Raw genomic sequence first — 17,516 nt, 5'->3', positions numbered from 1 at the left:
GAACGATTTTCAGGTCGGCAGTGCACGGAGATTTGGGCTTGCTCTTGGGCTTGGTCTTGGCTTGTGTTTGGTCTTGGACGTGGGCAGTGTCCTGGGCTTTGACATGTTATTTGGCTTGGGCTTTGCAACAAAATATAAAATAAAAACGTTATCCAAATCCAATTATTCGTACCCATAAAAGAAACCCTCCAAACCAAAGCTCTGCGCCAATCAAGAAACAAACGAGGAGAGGAGAACTCGACCCTGCTGCTCTACATTCTGTCTTCAGCACCTTTCCTATTACAATAAACTGAGGTTAGTTTATCTTTCCGTCAATAACGGTGGAACGAACTTTTTTCCGTCAAGGAATGGCCGATTTACCCTCAATTCTAATTTTTCCGACGACGCCGAGCTGTGTGTGGATGCAGAAGAAGCATGTCTTAGTAGATAGAGAATGAAATCAGCAATGGTTATGAAATTATAGAAAACTGTGTACAAAAGTCAGGATAGATTCATCTGATAAAAACACCATATCTTTGTGTGAACAGTTTGATAAATTCTTACTTTACATATGTGATTCGTGTGAGGTAATTGGGGCGCTACATTTTGTATCAGAGCTAGGCTTCATAATCTCTCATGGATTTTAGAACTAAATTATGAGTGTCCAGCATCTGTGCTGTCGGGGTGTGACAATATGCATTGTTAGAGGTGGTACCCTAAGGGATAATATGGTAGCAGACCTAAGGGATAACCTTGTAGAAACTAATTATCCAATGAGATGTCATCATATGTAACTATACGCGTTTTAGAAACTTTTGAACAACAATAAAACAAATGTTCATCAGTTGTCTGGCCAAATGAATGAATGTCATCTTGTATTTTCGCATGACATTTATCATTCTTACAGTAAGGTGCTTTTAAAAGGTGGCGTCTCGAGCCATTTAAATGACACCTGAGTAGGGGTTTCACTCATGAAGGCATTTGCTTCATGGAAGAGCTAAGACTCGATCTTACTTGAGTGCACGCCGTAATAACTATTATAGTATCTTTATGATGTCTTGTTTTAATTGAGTTGGTTTAGTGGAGAACTTGTACCAAGTTGCAATTTTTTCCTGCATTAATGATGCTGGTGATTTCTTTTCTCACAGAATTTTCCATAGCAAGATTTATCCGCGTGGTTGCGTTGTGGAAGTAGTAGGAAATCTAATCATGAGGCTCTTAACCCATAATATGCTATCATCAAATATCAAAGGTGTGACTAATGGCTTCCCGTTACGGATTGAAGCAGAGAAAGTAGTAGAAAAGACGGTGGATTTCAATGCTGACTTCTTAAAGAACATGTTTGCAAAGGTTGAATGGAATGCTTTGGTGGAGGCCTCGAAAACCATGGGTTACTTTGAGCTACCCGACAATGTGGAATCCTCCATGCTCGAATCTGATGATTTCCTTCAGAAGTTCCATCACGCCCTCCTCGAGCTTCACCTTGAAGAGGGTGCATTAATTTGCCCTGAGACGGGTCGTAAGTTTCCTGTCAGCAAGGGGATTCCCAATATGCTTCTCCATGAAGACGAGGTTTGAACGTCTCTTGAATGTGGGATCTTTGTGCTTGTCAAGAACTGAAGTTGATGTTTGTGGGATTTCAGTGTTGTTGCTTGTTGGATATGGGAAAATCTTTTATCCCTTGCGTATTTATAGCCACATGCATGTTGAGAAAATTTAATCTATTTGTTTTTATATGTTTAGGTTGTCCTAGTCTTTAGGAGTACCAGTGAGTTTGTTTTCATTTACCTAGTCAATAGGATTTTGTTTTGAACGTTAGTTTCAGTTATGTATTAGTCTATATATATAGGTTGTTTGTTTATCAATGAAGCAGCAATAAAGCATAATTATTCTCTGCTCCTTCAATTGGTTTTATTACGTCTCCTTCAGTTTCCTTTCTTGCATCAGTGGTATCAGAGCTTGGTCGATTTCCAAGGAAGAAAAAAATTGATGGCTTCCGAAAGTTTTGTACAGGCAGCCATTCCACGCTTTGATGGTCACTATGATCATTGGAGCATGCTCATGGAGAATTTCTTGAGGTCCAAAGAATATTGGACGGTTGTTGTTTCTGGAGTAGCAGAACCAGCAACAAACGTTGTGTTGACAGACGCACAAAAGGCAGAGCTTGAAGGGCAGAAACTGAAGGATCTTAAAGCAAAGAATTATCTCTTCCAAGCTATTGATCGCTCAATCTTGGAAACCATTCTTTGCAAAGACACGGCCAAACATATTTGGGATTCCATGAAGAAGAAGTACCAAGGTACAGCAAGAGCTAAGAGGCAGCAGCTTCAAGCACTTCGTTCGGAGTTCGAAATACTTCGAATGAAGTCGGGAGAATCAGTTACAGATTATTTTTCAAGAACGATGGCAATCGTTAACAAGATGCGGATCCATGGCGACAAGACAGAGGATGTTCTCATTGTAGAGAAGATTCTTCGATCCTTGACACCGAAATTTAATTTTGTTGTCTGTGCCATAGAAGAAGCAAATGATGTTGATATACTTTCAATTGACGAATTACAAAGTTCTTTGTTAGTTCATGAGCAAAAAATTAACCAGCAAGATAAAGAAGAACAAGCATTGAAAGCTCTATCAGAATATCACTCCACACCTAGTAAAGCTGATAGAGGACGAGGAAGAGGTAGAGGTCGAGGTAGAGGAGGAAGAAATAACAATGATCGTGGGAACCAACAACAAAATCATTATCATCAAGATAGTCAATTTCAAGGAAGAGGCAGAGGACGTGGAGGCCACCATCCAACAACTTACAGATCAAAGTCAATAGACAAGTCCAATGTTGAATGTTTCAGATGTCATAGGTATGGCCATTATAAATCAGAATGTCAAACTGATTTGAACAAACAAAGTGTAGGTCAAACTAACTTTGCAGAAAAGGAAGAAGAGGTGTCTCTTTTGATGGTATGTCATGTGAAGGAAGAAACTCAACAAAACATGTGGTATTTAGACACTGGTTGCAGCAACCACATGTGTGGAGAAAAGGAGGCATTTTCTGACTTGGATGAATCATTTCGCAGCTCTGTTAAGTTTGGTGACAACTCTAAAATTTCTGTTATGGGAAAAGGAAAGGTAACAATTCAAACCAAAGGGAATTCAACCCACACTATCGCCAATGTTCTTTTTGTGCCAGATTTAAAGACCAACTTGCTAAGTGTGGGTCAGTTACAAGAAAAAGGATACGAGATTTTTATCAAAGATGGAGTATGTCAAATTCAAGATGCAAAGTTGGGCTTAATTGCTCAAGTTAACATGACTGCAAATCGTATGTTCCCACTTTATCTCCACAATGCTACTCTTTCATGTTTTTCAGCAAAATTAGAAGATGAGGCATGGCTATGGCACTTTCGCTACGGGCATCTGAATTTTGGCGGATTGAAAACGCTACAACAAAAGAACATGGTGACAGGGCTTCCTCAAATTTCAACTTCGTCTCAAGTTTGTGAAGAATGTGTTGTTAGCAAACAACATCGTAATCAATTCCCACAAGGAAAATCCTGGAGGGCAAAGAAGGCATTGGAGCTTGTTCATTCTGACATTTGCGGGCCAATAACACCACATTCTAATGGAGGTAAAAGATATTTAATCACCTTCATTGATGATTATAGTCGCAAGACATGGGTTTATTTTTTGCAAGACAAATCTGAAGCTTTTGTGGCTTTTAAAAGTTATAAAGCACTTGTTGAAAAAGAAGTTGGCAACCCAATAAAAGTTTTTCGCACGGATCGTGGCGGGGAATATAACTCACATGAATTTGCAATTTTTTGTGAGAACCATGGAATAAAGAGACAACTCACAGCAGCTTATACACCACAACAAAATGGTGTATGCGAGAGGAAGAACCGCACTATTATGAATATGGTGCGAAGCCTTTTGGCAACAAGTGGCATTCAAAAAAACTTTTGGCCCGAAGCAGTAAATTGGAGCATCCATATATTAAACAGAAGTCCCACTCTTGCTGTTCAAAATATGACACCAGAGGAAGCATGGAGTGGAAGGAAACCTGCTGTAGATCATTTTCGGATTTTTGGATGTATTGCCTATGTCCATATTCCGGATGAAAAAAGGAGGAAACTAGATAATAAAGGAGAAAAATGCATTTTTCTTGGTGTTAGTGATACGTCAAAAGCTTATAAACTATACAATCCTAGCACCATGAAAATTGTCATCAGCCGTGATGTGATATTTGATGAAAAAGCCACTTGGTCATGGAGTCAAAATGACCTTAAAGAAAACATTCTAGCAGATTTTGATGATGAAGAGAAATGGCAGCAACCTATGGAGAATGAGCAAGAAGATGAAGTCACACAAAATGTTCCAGTAACTGATCAAAGCCCACTTGCAGCTGAATCACAAAGGCCTCAACGTGTTCGAAGAAGGCCAGCATGGATGACTAATTATGAGGTAACTGGATTTGATCAAGATGAAGATTCACTTACACACTTTGCTCTATTTTCAGATTGTGATCCTACAATCTTTGAAGTGGCTGTCAAAGAATCAAAATGGAGAAAGGCCATGGATGATGAAATTACAGCTATTGAAAGAAATGATACATGGGAGTTATGTGATCTTCCAAAAGGGCATAAGACAATTGGTGTAAAGTGGGTTTACAAGACAAAGTTAAAGGAGAATGGTGAAGTCAACAAGCACAAAGCACGTTTGGTAGCCAAAGGCTATAAGCAAGTGTTTGGTGTTGATTATAAAGAAGTCTTTGCTCCAGTTGCAAGGCATGATACAATTAGGCTAGTGATTGCTATGGCAGCTCAAAACTCATGGCCTATCTTCCAGTTGGACGTAAAATCAGCCTTCCTCCATGGAGATTTGAAAGAAGAGGTATTCATCGATCAACCTCCTGGTTATGTAAAACTTGGCAATGAGCATAAAGTGTATAAATTAAAGAAAGCTCTATATGGATTAAAACAAGCTCCAAGGGCTTGGTATAATCGTATAGAAACTTATTTTTTGAAAGAAGGATTTAAAAAATGTCCTTATGAACATACACTGTTCATAAAGATTGAAGATGGAAGAAAAATGCTCATTGCTTGCCTATATGTAGATGATTTAATCTACACTGGAAATAATACAACCATGTTTGGAAAGTTTAAGAAATCAATGATGGATGAATTTGAGATGTCTGATCTTGGTATGATGCATTACTTTCTTGGCATTGAAGTAGTACAGTCCTCTGTTGGAATTTTTATTTCTCAAAAGAAATATGTTCGAGAAATCTTGGACAAGTTTCAGATGAAGGATTGTAATCCTGTAAATACTCCATCTGAGTTTGGAGTAAAGCTAAAAAGGGAAAATGAAGGGAAAAAGGTTGATGACACTCTTTACAAACAAATAGTGGGGAGTTTGATGTATTTGACAGCAACAAGACCCGATATAATGCATGCTGTAAGTATGATTAGCAGGTACATGGCACGTCCTACAGAAATTCATCTCTCGGCTGCAAAAAGAATTTTCCGTTACTTGCAAGGTACTAAGGAGTTTGGGTTGTTCTACAAGAAGGGTGAAAAGGCAAATCTGTTTGGCTTCACAGATAGTGATTATGCAGGCGATTCAGATGATCGAAAAAGCACATCCGGTTATGTTTTCATGATGGGGACAGGAGCTGTTTCATGGTCATCAAAGAAGCAACCTATTGTCACATTATCATCCACTGAAGCTGAATTTGTTGCTGCAACAGCTTGTGCTTGTCAAGCTATTTGGCTAAAGAAAATTCTTAAAGAGCTGCATTTCAAAGAAGATGGACCAACTCAGATTTATTGTGACAACAGTTCAGCAATAAAGCTTTCAAAAAATCCAGTTTTACATGGTCGAAGCAAGCATATAGATGTGAAGTATCATTTTTTGAGGGATCTCACAAATGATGAAGTCATTAGCCTTGTTTACTGTAGAAGTGAAGACCAGATTGCAGATATTCTAACCAAGCCTCTCAAATTTCCTTCATTTCAGAAGCTCAGAAATTTGCTTGGTGTTTGTGCTTCAATTGTTTCCACTTGAGGAATGGAGCTTCAAATTTCAACTCTTATTAAACTGCATGTGTAGGAACATCAGTTTAAGGGAGGGAATGTTGAGAAAATTTAATCTATTTGTTTTTATATGTTTAGGTTGTCCTAGTCTTTAGGAGTACCAGTGAGTTTGTTTTCATTTACCTAGTCAATAGGATTTTGTTTTGAACGTTAGTTTCAGTTATGTATTAGTCTATATATATAGGTTGTTTGTTTATCAATGAAGCAGCAATAAAGCATAATTATTCTCTGCTCCTTCAATTGGTTTTATTACGTCTCCTTCAGTTTCCTTTCTTGCATCAATGCATGCATAATATCTCGTCTTTGTTCGTTTCCCCTCTACTTTTTGAACCTTTTGGAGTCATGGCAATATCGAGACCCCTACGTGATTCGAATATACCTAAATAAATATATAGTACCCACTACCCAGTGTATTATAATCGTCATAGTTTTATTATTTTTGCGTATTGTACATTCTTAGTATAATCTTGCCCAGAGAACAATACAAGTAAACATAAATCATGTGACGGGATGATGGAGAAGATTATTTATGATTTATTATAAAATTAATATTATAAAACATTTAATGACAAAGTGTTAGAAGTTCTAAATACATATAATAAAATGACATTTTTTATAATCAAAACATTATATCCTATGTTACAATGAAAGAACTATATTTTAATAAAGAATTCTGTTATCGAACAGCAACAAAAATCATAATAAAAAACCACAAGAGGCGAGTTTAATCTTTTCAGTCATCAAATGTAAATTCCTTTCCTCTCCAAAAAAGTTACAAAGAAAGAATTAATTTTTAGGAATTCTTCAAACAGACCACCACCCGCAAAATCTATAAATAGCCATCATTTGGCGCTAACTGTATATTTGATGCCGCCTCTCAGTTCTCACAGGCCACAACACTCTACAGGAGAGAGATTTCGATTCGTGGAGGTTTTCTGTTTCAGTTTTCTACTCATTCAGAAAATTATGATTTCTTTTCAAGATGAAGAGATAATCAATCAATTTCCTTGCATTTAACGGGTTATAATTTTCACGAACTTCAATCCCGAGGTTTTCGAATAAAATTACGAAGTGCATTTCGCTTGGCTCGATAAACTGAAGCTCGAATTTGAAATTGCAAGTCTTCAGATTGAAATCTAGGGATATTCAGTTCCAGATTTAATCGCGATTTACAGAATGAGTCGGATATTAGGACTGTCAGGCTTGAAAAGCTTCGAACAGTTCAAGTATCAGCCAGGTTCTAAGTCTGGAGGCGTGAAAGCGAAGACACTTCCGATCTCCTTGGACTCGGTTTCCTCTGGAAGCTTCTCCAATCTGAAGAGTACTGCAGGTTGTACAATTTTTGAATTATGTATTGCCAAAATAAATGCGTATCTAACAAATTACGTTGTTTTTTCTTCGTACAGAAAAGTTGGTCAAAGAACAAGCTTCTGCGAAAACTGACCTCGAACATGCAGTAAGACTAAAAATAATTCTCACATTCTTTACGCATAATTTTCTGCATGTTATAAAGTCTTTGGAGCATGCATATATGCAGCTGTCCGTATACTTATTGCTGTTTGCGTGTTAATTTCTTCCATTCAAGATTGCATAGCTGTTTGAGACTGGTTTTATATGTCTGAAAGGAAGTAAATATGTGTTATGGATATGTTTCCATTATGCTTATATTAACAGGCATTGGTCCCCCCCTTCCATAAGCCTAAGCTTTTTGGGAAAGAGGCTAACTACCGGTAGATGTAAATTTGTTCATATGTTAGGTACATCTAAGCAGGGATATGTATCATAGTTTTCCATTTTTTTTAAATGCAAAACCTGAAACTGCAGTCAGGTTACATCATCTTTTGTGTTTTCTGGAAATTCCATTTGATTTCCTCATTTAATGGACTAAACTGTGGTGTGACCTTTGATGACATGAAGAATTCTAAGCTCAAGAAACAGACGGAGCAAATTCAAGTACTGGAAGAGAAATTGCGAACTGCACTCAATGAAAACGCAAAGCTAAAAGTGAAGCAGAAAGAAGATGAGAAGCTCTGGAAAGGACTTGACTCTAAGTTCTATTTGACAAAGACGTTGTGCGATCAACTCGATGAAACATTGCAGCAATTAACTGTTCAGGTTCACGATGGTATGTGTCCTGTACAGCAAGGGATGCTCATTTCAGTTTTAAAGATATTTTATCGCCCTGAATCTAAACTCTTGCAGCTGAGAAAGATAAGGCATATTTTGAAGATAAACTGTCTGAAACATCAGTTTCCCTTGATAAATTACATGAGCAGATGAAGTCTATGTCCTTGAGGTTGGACTCTTCGGAAGAAACAGTTAAAATTCGTGAGTATCTAACTCCAGTAGTTCATCATTCAGAGTAGAAGTGATATGAAATAATTGAACTTGATTCTTTTTGTTTTTATTTCTGTGGTACTTCTATGACAACGACATGCTTTTTACAATAAATCTAGGGGGGCAAGAACTTGTGCAACTTGGTCTTGCTAAGGAACAAATGGAGAAATCTTTCCTGGATGACAAGAATAAGACAACCATCCAGCTTGAGGAGAAAGGTAACGCTGATCAAGTAAAATTTGAATAATTAAATTAATTCACAATTCATTTTTCTGGGATGCTGCATATTAGTTTTCCCAGCTCTTGTAAGTTCAATGAAGAAAAGATTCATAAGAACATCCAAAAATATTTGTTTTACCTTTTATTCATCAAGTGTACTGTTAACACCACTAGTCAAATTATTTTGTATTTTAATTAATATAACTCAACAAAGTCATTCACACACCTTTTTTCATTGAAAATGACTACAGTTATCATTATTCGTTATTAGGACGATAATCAACAGTCTATTTTCCGGCAGCTGTAATTTCGTTTCAGTTTTAGGGCCAGCATACTTTATCAGCTCATAGCCATTCATGGTAAGTAGTAATCCCATCACATTGTTTGGTTTAGTGAGAGGATTTGTGGTTTTGTTAAATAAGTGGAGCTAAATAACCCTCAAGATTTCAATTGGTTCTGATTGAAAAGAAACCAATTAATTTGCACATTGAGTTTTATTTACATTATTTGATATTTTTGCCCACTTCAGTTTGCATTTAGCTATGATGCTAGGAGCTGGATGGTTACATTAAAATCTGAAGAAGATACAGATTATATTTTTTTCATTTTACTAGAAGACAAGTCAAACAACTGAAATATATAGGTAACTGGTCGTTAATAGACATCAATGATTCTTGACATGCACTTTGCACCTTTGCTCGTGCCACTACCTCGTGTAATGAGAACTAAGGTGCAATCCCAGGATTTTGGTATTTCCACTTCTATAAGATACTTTTGCTCCAACTGATGTTCCATCATTTTCTCTTTTGAACCGGACAACAAGATTAAACTAAGGTGCAATACCAGGATGTTGGTATTTCCACCTCTATAAGATACTTCTGCTCCAACTGATGTTCCATCATTTTCTCTTTTGAACCAGATAACAAGATTAAACAATTGGAAGAAGCTGATGACTGTAATCAGCTGGATTTGAAAAGTTTGACCTCTAAGTTGGAAGAGTTGCAAGTTGAATTGAGAGTAAAAGAAGAAGACCTGCTACATTTGAGAAACTCCCAAGAAAAATTGGTGAAAGATAACATGGATATACTGTCTAGCAAAAAAGACTTTGCTAACAGGCTAGAACCGGCACTCATGGAGCTCAAGAATCTTGAAGATTTTGTCAATTTGCTTGTTGAGAGGGTTACAGAATTGGAGAGTCAAAGCCTAACCTTTTACGAAAAAGTCATCCAGCTTAATGTTTTATATGATTCGTGTCTTGAGCTAGCTAAGAAAGAGAAAGAACTTGCTGCTCTGAGTGCTCAACAAAAGTTTGATCAGATCCTCTACCAATCTATATGCGTCACATCAGAGAAAAATACTTTACAATTGGTTAATCAGGAATTGAATGGTAAAGTCCTTGAGTTTCAGAAAGATCAGGAATTCGCAATGGTGCAGCATGCAGAATATTGCCGGTTGGCAGAAGAGAAAATCCGGAAATTGGAATCCGAAGCAGAAGTACTTTTATCTAAGCAGACTGAAATGCAAGCCTTCATAGACCAATTAGAGGATACTGTGAAGATTTCATTAGAAAACTCAAGATTGTCTGAGAAAGAAATGGTGAAAGCTAATTTTAATTAACCACGTGCCTTTGCAACATAATATATGATGATGTTCAAGCTTTTATTTGTTTACCTATTTGTTTTAATCCTGTGCTACGCAGAAAGATTTGTCGCTGAAACTTTCCAAGGTAGAGAATGATAGCAATAATCTTATCAAAGGGTTAAAAGCAGATATCCTAGAAAAGCAAGAAGAAATCGATCTTTCGAAGAAGGATATCGAGAAAAATGAAGAAAATTTAGTATCACTTGAAAAAAGAGTCAGTGAGCTTGATATTGCTTTGGAGGAGAAGGACCACCTAATTTTGGAACTCAAAACGAGAGAAAAACAGTTGGAAGATCAGAAAGAAGAGGTTATTCCACAAGTTTTTTAGTTTATTACGTGTAGAATAGCCTCTTGAAGGGGTCAGATATGATTTGACTGTCTGTTTTAGATCAAGGAATCACTGACTGATGCTGTAAATAACCTAGAAGAAGCGAAGAATCAATACAAACAGTTGTTCGAAAGTAAACAAATAGAGTTGTCAAAGCATTTGAAAGAAATATCTCTGAGAAATGACCAGGTACTCTCTTTCACCATCAACTACAGCAGCTCCTAACAGCACATCTCTTCTTTTTGTGATGTGTGCAATTGACTGGTTGGAGTTTGATCAGGCAATTAATGATATACGAAGGAAGTATGAGGTGGAGAAGCAGGAGAGTGTTAATCATGAAAAAGAAAAGGTTTTGATACTCACTTTTCATTTTGAGTTTCTGTTTCACTTTGATTAAGTACTATTACCTATGTCAATTTTTTAGGCCGAGAAAGCTATCGCGGATATGGAAAAGCAACTGGATGAAAAGATAGCGGAAAATAAAAAAGAATCTCGAGAATACTTGGTTTGTGTACAAGAAGAACATGCTGCATTGGTATGATACTGTACATAGGCCATCTTAACCTAATAATATTTTAGTCAAACTTTACAGTAAAATTAATTTCATCGAGTTTTATTCTTCTGGTTGTATTTGATTTGAGTAAAAAAGAACATTTGTGAAACTGCCACAGGAAGAATTTTGGAGTTGCCTTCTAATTCTATTTGCTCAGTATGAGTGAAGTTTGTTATTGTTCTTTAGCATAAAACAAACAAGAACAGAGAATTTCACCTAATTTTTGGCTTTTGTCCCTAATCCAAGTTTGGGTGAATTTTTTCCTTTATTCGAGGTCACAAAGATTTTCTCCTGCAATAATACTCTCAATTTCTCTACCGGAGATAACTCAGGAATTGAAGTGAGAACATTGCAGTTGGCAGTTGCCACTTGATAAGCTGCCATATGTGGTCATATGATTTGATGCATTTGGAAATTTGGGAATTTATGGGCTAATATGAATGAGCTGTTGGTCGTAGATTGTTTGAGAATGAACATAAGGATATTACCAGGGAACTTTTTTATTCTATTATTTTGTTGCTGGCTTTATTTTTGTGAGAATCTAGAAAAAAATTCTGAACAGCGATTAGATGGTGAGATTAATATGTTGTCGATGTAGATTGGCCGCATTCAGCAGGAATACAGTAGCAAAGAAATGACCCTCATATCTAAGCACTGTGAAGAACTAAGACGCTCCCAGATTCAAGCTGAAACTGAGCTCAGAGAGGTTTGTCACTGTAACTCTTGATTCGAAAACAAGTGTAACAAATGATCATACATTAAAATGATAATTATATTTTCTGTAGAAAACAGCATCACTTAGGTCTGACCATGAGGCTCAGCTACGAGCTTTGAGGTGTGAGCACCAAGACGAGTCCAGAAGACTCGAGGAGGAGTTGGATATTCTGAAAACCAAGGTAATTCACATAATTGCATCATAATCATGCTACCACTACCTTAATGTGGTCATGGGTTGTTATATCTTAGGAAGAGCGGCAGAGGGCATTACTGCAACTGCAATGGAAAGTAATGGGTGACAACCCACAAGGCGACCAGGAAGTGAACTCTAAAAAGGTCTGCCTGTAGCACCTTGATACTCCCCTCCATTATCCCCACACTGACGGAAATCAAGAAGTATTTGTGTTATAATTGCCGTCATGAATTGATGCTAAACTAATTATCCCTAGCTTACCTCTTTTCATTTATCATTTGGAAGCTGCATAGGAATATGAATAGTTGTCAGATGGGTGCAAATATTCATGTTCTGGCCCATTTGTCCAATTTAAGAGAGAACAACTGTGTCATCTTTATTTGCCGAGGAGTTCACATTGTTGAACTTACCAAGTGGCAAGAATTGGTGATAATATCACCGTACTTGATAACGACAAACACTCATGAGGTTTCCGAAAACTTATCTAATATAGCTCATGACTCAATTATTATTTTTCTTTATCTGCATGCATTACATTACCATTACATAAAGCTTCTGCTTAATTCACAAGCTGGTAGGGGAAGAAAAAGTTTTGACTTTGAAATATTGTCATAAAAAATACATAAGTACCAAATCTTGTCAGTTGGAAGCATATTATTGATTAGTTTGTTTGAGTTGAACAGAGTCCTTTGCCTTTTCTGTTCTTCACCACTTTTCATAGTCGAGTTCATATTTACATATTCAATTTTTGTCAACCAAGACGAGAAAATCTGGCAGTGGCAAGAGAATTAAGCATGATCTGGACAGAACAAAAGGCGATGAAAAGGTGAAAGCCAGAGGAAAATTGTTATTTTCTTTCACGGTAGATTCACAAACTGGTGTTATGATTGGCCTGAATTTCAATGGTTTTTTCGCAGGATTCCCCCTACCAGAAAGAATCTCAAACACCAGTGTCAAATTTGTTGAAAAGGGTGGAAAAAGTAAACCAGGGAAGCGTAATGAGTCTTCCTAAGCATAGTAGGAAGGTAAGATCACTTCACTTGCTGTTGTGCGTGTTATCTCATGTATAAGGACCTGACCACTGTGTGTGTTTCTTGTGGTATGTGCTTATTTTAGTCTTGTACACGTTAAACCAAGATCCTGATATTAGTATCACCTGTCTTTTGATGATTACTTATTGTCAATGGCAGGTCACTCACCATGAATATGAAATTGAAACATCAAATGGAAGAACAATCACAAAGCGTAGAAAAACCAAGAGCACAGTAATGTTTGGGGTTTGTATTTACATAACAGTTATCATTATAGCTTTTGCTTAATGTTTTTGTAGGTTTATGGTTGAACACTTGATTCACATTCTTTAACTTTCAGGACCCAAGAAAGCATGGGAATAGAGCTACGCCAAAAGCTAAGACACCCAATCAAGCAACTACGGTAAGTAGACATTAACAAATCCTTAAACGTCTTTCTGTCTTTGTGGTAATTGCACCTGTCATTTATAACCCCTTTATATTGTCTGAGCTTAAGCAGTAGACCCACAGCTACTATTTTTGTGAGTTAACCAAGTTCTTACAAGAAGTAATCTGACAATAACCACCGCATCCGTGCTCGGTTAAAATAGACCCAAGTTTATTAGTTATAAACTAGTAATTTTAGAGAACAGGGTAAGAAGTGTATGTTCTGATTGCTCTTGTTTCATATACCTGTCAAATGGCTGATGTGATGCAAAAGAAAGCTTCTTCTTGTAAACTAGCGGCTGTCTGCTGATTATTCCCACAACACACATATATAAACAGATTCAGAGACTGCGAGAACTGCAATATCTGTAGTTCATCATGATATTCATTCATTTATTGCAGAGAACTAAAGGTGAAGGCCAACAAAATCCTTCCAAGTTAGGCGATTTGTTCTCTGAAGGATCTCTTAATCCTTATGCTGATGATCCCTATGCATTTGATTAGAGGTATTCCCATTTCATTGTACATCTTTTTGTAAAAAATTCTGAAAGAACTTTTAGGCATCCATTGATGGTTATAATTTATTAATATTTTTAATCAAAATAGTTTGGAGCTGCTTAGCATTTATTCAGATGAACTTGATCTTCATGCGGCTGGCCATTAAACCCAAAAAAATAAAGACGGAAAACTGAACGATTTTGTTGACAGTATGTTTCCTTCTTAGAAAGGTTTGATAATCAGGCCGTGTTAAACGAATGCAGTAGCGTCAATCTGATGTTAAAAGAATCCGTTTTTTATGTTACTCATATGTTTATTTTCTTCATTTTTAGTCATTGCTTTTAAAATTCACACCGACCACTAAAATAGTTGTTGCTCAATAGATAAGCAAGTCTTAATCTCATCTTAGGTGCCTGAGTTTGGTCTAAATTTACTTATTTCTATCATAAATAATTCATGGGAACAGCCAAATTAGCTACAAGGATAGCAAGTTGAATTCTCTAATACGTTCTGTTTTCATTGTAGGCTTCCAAAGACATTTCTGCTACAAAACTATCAGGAAAACGAATTTTGGCTGTGGTTCCATACAGATTGTTGTTGCCTGGATGCTTCAGCCCTTTGTGACATCTGAAAAAAAATTCGCATGCGCAATTTTACCTCTAGCAAGTGGAAAGAAAGGTTTGCTTTATCATATGCTTTTCGAATTGCTATGAATGCTTGAATGTTTGTTTTGCGAAAGCACCTGCAGTTGAGGTGCAATGTGAAGACTTTGATATGCTTGGAACACCATTTGAATTCTGGAAGACTCCTTGATTTTTGTCTCGTAGAATCATATCCATGACACACTTTTATATGGTATACATATCATACTGATACATATGTTCTCATTTATGGAAAAGATTTAGTGGAACTGAAACAGTGTTTGGGTGTGTTTCTTTGGTGTCCTTTGCTGCGGACTTGAAAACACACACACACACACACACACACACAGAGATTTTGGTCTTTTTAGGATGGAGGTTCTCATATGATCATAAATTCATAATATTATGGTGGTTCTATTACAGGTCTTCTTGCAACGGCTCTCATGATTCTATATATTTTCCAAAAGTAAAAAATTTGAACTGTTAAAGTTCCTACTTACAAGATTGAACCAAATGATACTAAAAGAAATTTGCTAGAAATTGAGTGGAACAATATGAATTTTAAGTTAATGAAATTACCAAACTTTATGACCCATCACGTGTCTCAAATGATTTGAGGCAAATGGAATCAAACCAGCTGACTGAAGCAGCAGCACCATGATGTAATTACTGTTATCCTTGTTCCTACCAATACTCTTATTTCTATGTACCATAAACGGCGTGCCCACTAAATTACTTTTGAGCAAAACCATGAAAGTTTCTTTTTTTAGTCAGTTTTTTTTTTCGAAAAACATAAATTTATTCTTAAAAAGATGATGAAATTTCAGTTTACCGGAAGCAGGGGGGAATACATGAAAGAGAATGGTTCACCACATTTGTAAACCAGTACTCGAAAGTAGCATTTCCTCATTATCCGGATGTCCTATCTAAAACATTGAAAACATTGCAATTTATGAGTTCATTATTTAATAATTTAGCTTTTTGGCCTTGAAGTTAATATCAAGTACTTGAATTATATGTATTTAAGATCGGAATCTTTTTGCACCCTTATATATAGAGTTTTTAATGATTTACACATGTGGATTGTCAGTGAGTAAATGACGTCTCCCTTCTCCATCCTTCCTTGTTTTTGTTAGGAGATGCATTTATTGTCTATTTTATAGTAAAAAAAATAATAATATCATATAATATATATGACCATCCCACTCTTTTCTATCAACTTTATTATCGCCCCTTATTCGAATATAAAACACGTAATACAAATTATGTCATTATATGATATACATATAAAAATACAACAAATGTATTTTTTAATACAAATTCGAAATTTTAATAAATTTCATATTCAAATAACTATCTAACATTTTTTAATCGAAAAAGCTGTTAAACAACGAAAAGAAATGATCTTATTGATAAACCTCTTCACAAAGGAAGCAAAAGCTTTACAGAGTGGTTTTGTATTTTTAACCAACTAACTAATGATCTGTAAAGCAAAAAGCTTATATAGTTGCTGCTAAGTCTAAAAGCGTGAAGGAAAAGGAAAACGTGTTTGCACTTAGTACATATATCACCAACACTCCCCCTCAAGATTGATGTAGATTTAAGACACCAATCTTGGAGAGCAAAAACGCATGTTGGTCACGGCCGAGACTCTTGGTGAAGATGTCGGCAAGTTGAGCAGCAGTAGGAACATGGGCTGTAGTAATGATCCCGGCTCTAATCTTTTCGCGAATCAAATGACAATCTATCTCGATGTGCTTGGTACGCTCGTGATAGAGAGGATTGGCAGCAATGTGCAATGCCGCTTTGTTATCACAATATAAGATTGGGGTAGTAATTAACTTGATACCCATGTCTTGGAGAAGACCAACAATCCAAGTGATTTCACATGTAGTGGCAGCCATGGCGCGATACTCTGCTTCAGCAGATGATCGGGACACCACACTTTGTTTCTTGGATTTCCAAGAGATTAAAGAGTCTCCCAGCTTAATACAGAAACCAGTAAGAGATCTCCTGGTCATGGGGCAAGCCGCCCAGTCAGAATCGCAGTAGGCCTTGAGGACAAAGGAACTGTCAGCTGAGAGAAGAATACCCAGACTAGGTGCAGATTTCAAGTAATGCAAGACGCGCAAGGCTGCGGCCAAATGAGATTTCTTGGGAGCATGCATGAATTGGCTCAGATTTTGAACTGCATAGCAAATATCTGGTCTTGTAATTGTAAGATAAATCAAACGACCAACCAAGCGTCTGTAAGTATCAGGATTGGGTAGTAGAGGATCCTCAATATTGTGAGAGGAACTGTGCTGTGTCACTTGATCTAAAGCAGCAGTGGTAAGTTTAAGATGCTGAGACATAGGGGTGTCAAAAGGTTTGGCGCCTGTCAGCCCTGAATCCGACAACAATTCTAAAACATACTTTCGCTGATTGAGATAAATGCCAGACTTGGAACGAGCAACTTCAATACCAAGAAAGTATCTTAATGGACCAAGGTCCTTAAGATGAATCTGTGAATGTAAAAAATTCTTCAAGGAAGAAATAGAAGCTCCATCACCACCTGTGATAATAATGTCATCCACGTAGACTAAGAGTAAAGTTATATGAGTGGCATCTTGCTTAACAAAAAGGGAATGATCATGGAGAGATTGAATGAAACCAGCCTGCTTCACAACCCCAGCAAATTTGACATTCCATTGTCGCGAAGCCTATTTAAGGCCATACAAGGATCTGAACAACTTGCATACTTTCTGCTCCCCCTGGACAGAATATCCTTGTGGAAGTTTCATGTAGACCTCCTCATCCAGATCACCTTGAAGGAAAGCATTCGTAACATCCATTTGATAAAGAGGCCAACGCATAACAGCTGC

The 17,516-nt window shown here is 36.8% G+C and overlaps 2 protein-coding genes across 2 annotated transcripts; both read left to right on the top strand.

Annotated features, from left to right (window-relative positions):
• Nucleotides 1-152: 152 nt before the first annotated feature.
• Nucleotides 153-1,667, top strand: LOC140807234 (multifunctional methyltransferase subunit TRM112 homolog A-like). The gene is made up of 2 exons (XM_073164006.1): nucleotides 153-294; nucleotides 1,128-1,667. Exon 2 carries the CDS (start codon nucleotides 1,189-1,191, stop codon nucleotides 1,555-1,557), a length of 369 nt encoding a protein of 122 aa, XP_073020107.1. The 5' UTR covers nucleotides 153-294; nucleotides 1,128-1,188; the 3' UTR covers nucleotides 1,558-1,667.
• Nucleotides 1,668-6,887: 5,220 nt separating this feature from the next.
• Nucleotides 6,888-14,975, top strand: LOC140808120 (synaptonemal complex protein 1-like). The gene is made up of 19 exons (XM_073165146.1): nucleotides 6,888-7,398; nucleotides 7,475-7,524; nucleotides 7,986-8,193; nucleotides 8,271-8,396; nucleotides 8,525-8,623; nucleotides 9,544-10,220; nucleotides 10,324-10,572; nucleotides 10,654-10,782; nucleotides 10,874-10,942; nucleotides 11,018-11,128; nucleotides 11,745-11,852; nucleotides 11,932-12,042; nucleotides 12,113-12,199; nucleotides 12,817-12,882; nucleotides 12,974-13,081; nucleotides 13,247-13,333; nucleotides 13,428-13,490; nucleotides 13,916-14,019; nucleotides 14,537-14,975. Exons 1-18 carry the CDS (start codon nucleotides 7,245-7,247, stop codon nucleotides 14,015-14,017), a joined length of 2,604 nt encoding a protein of 867 aa, XP_073021247.1. The 5' UTR covers nucleotides 6,888-7,244; the 3' UTR covers nucleotides 14,018-14,019; nucleotides 14,537-14,975.
• Nucleotides 14,976-17,516: the final 2,541 nt, after the last annotated feature.

The sequence above is a fragment of the Primulina eburnea genome, chromosome 12 (assembly GCF_022965805.1).
Source record: "Primulina eburnea isolate SZY01 chromosome 12, ASM2296580v1, whole genome shotgun sequence".
Classification (NCBI taxonomy): Eukaryota; Viridiplantae; Streptophyta; class Magnoliopsida; order Lamiales; family Gesneriaceae; genus Primulina; species Primulina eburnea.
The sequence above is the reverse complement of the archived record's forward strand: the minus strand, read 5'-3'. Positions and strand labels throughout refer to the sequence as shown.

Bases quoted from the DNA above. Each gene is read 5' to 3' on its own strand.
- LOC140808120 (XM_073165146.1), top strand. From the start codon at position 7,245: ATGAGTCGGATATTAGGACTGTCAGGCTTGAAAAGCTTCGAACAGTTC. The intron at 7,399-7,474 runs GTTGTACAATTT...TTCTTCGTACAG, and splicing joins CAATCTGAAGAGTACTGCAG to AAAAGTTGGTCAAAGAACAA. The intron at 10,783-10,873 runs GTACTCTCTTTC...GAGTTTGATCAG, and splicing joins TATCTCTGAGAAATGACCAG to GCAATTAATGATATACGAAG.
- LOC140807234 (XM_073164006.1), top strand. From the start codon at position 1,189: ATGAGGCTCTTAACCCATAATATGCTATCATCAAATATCAAAGGTGTG.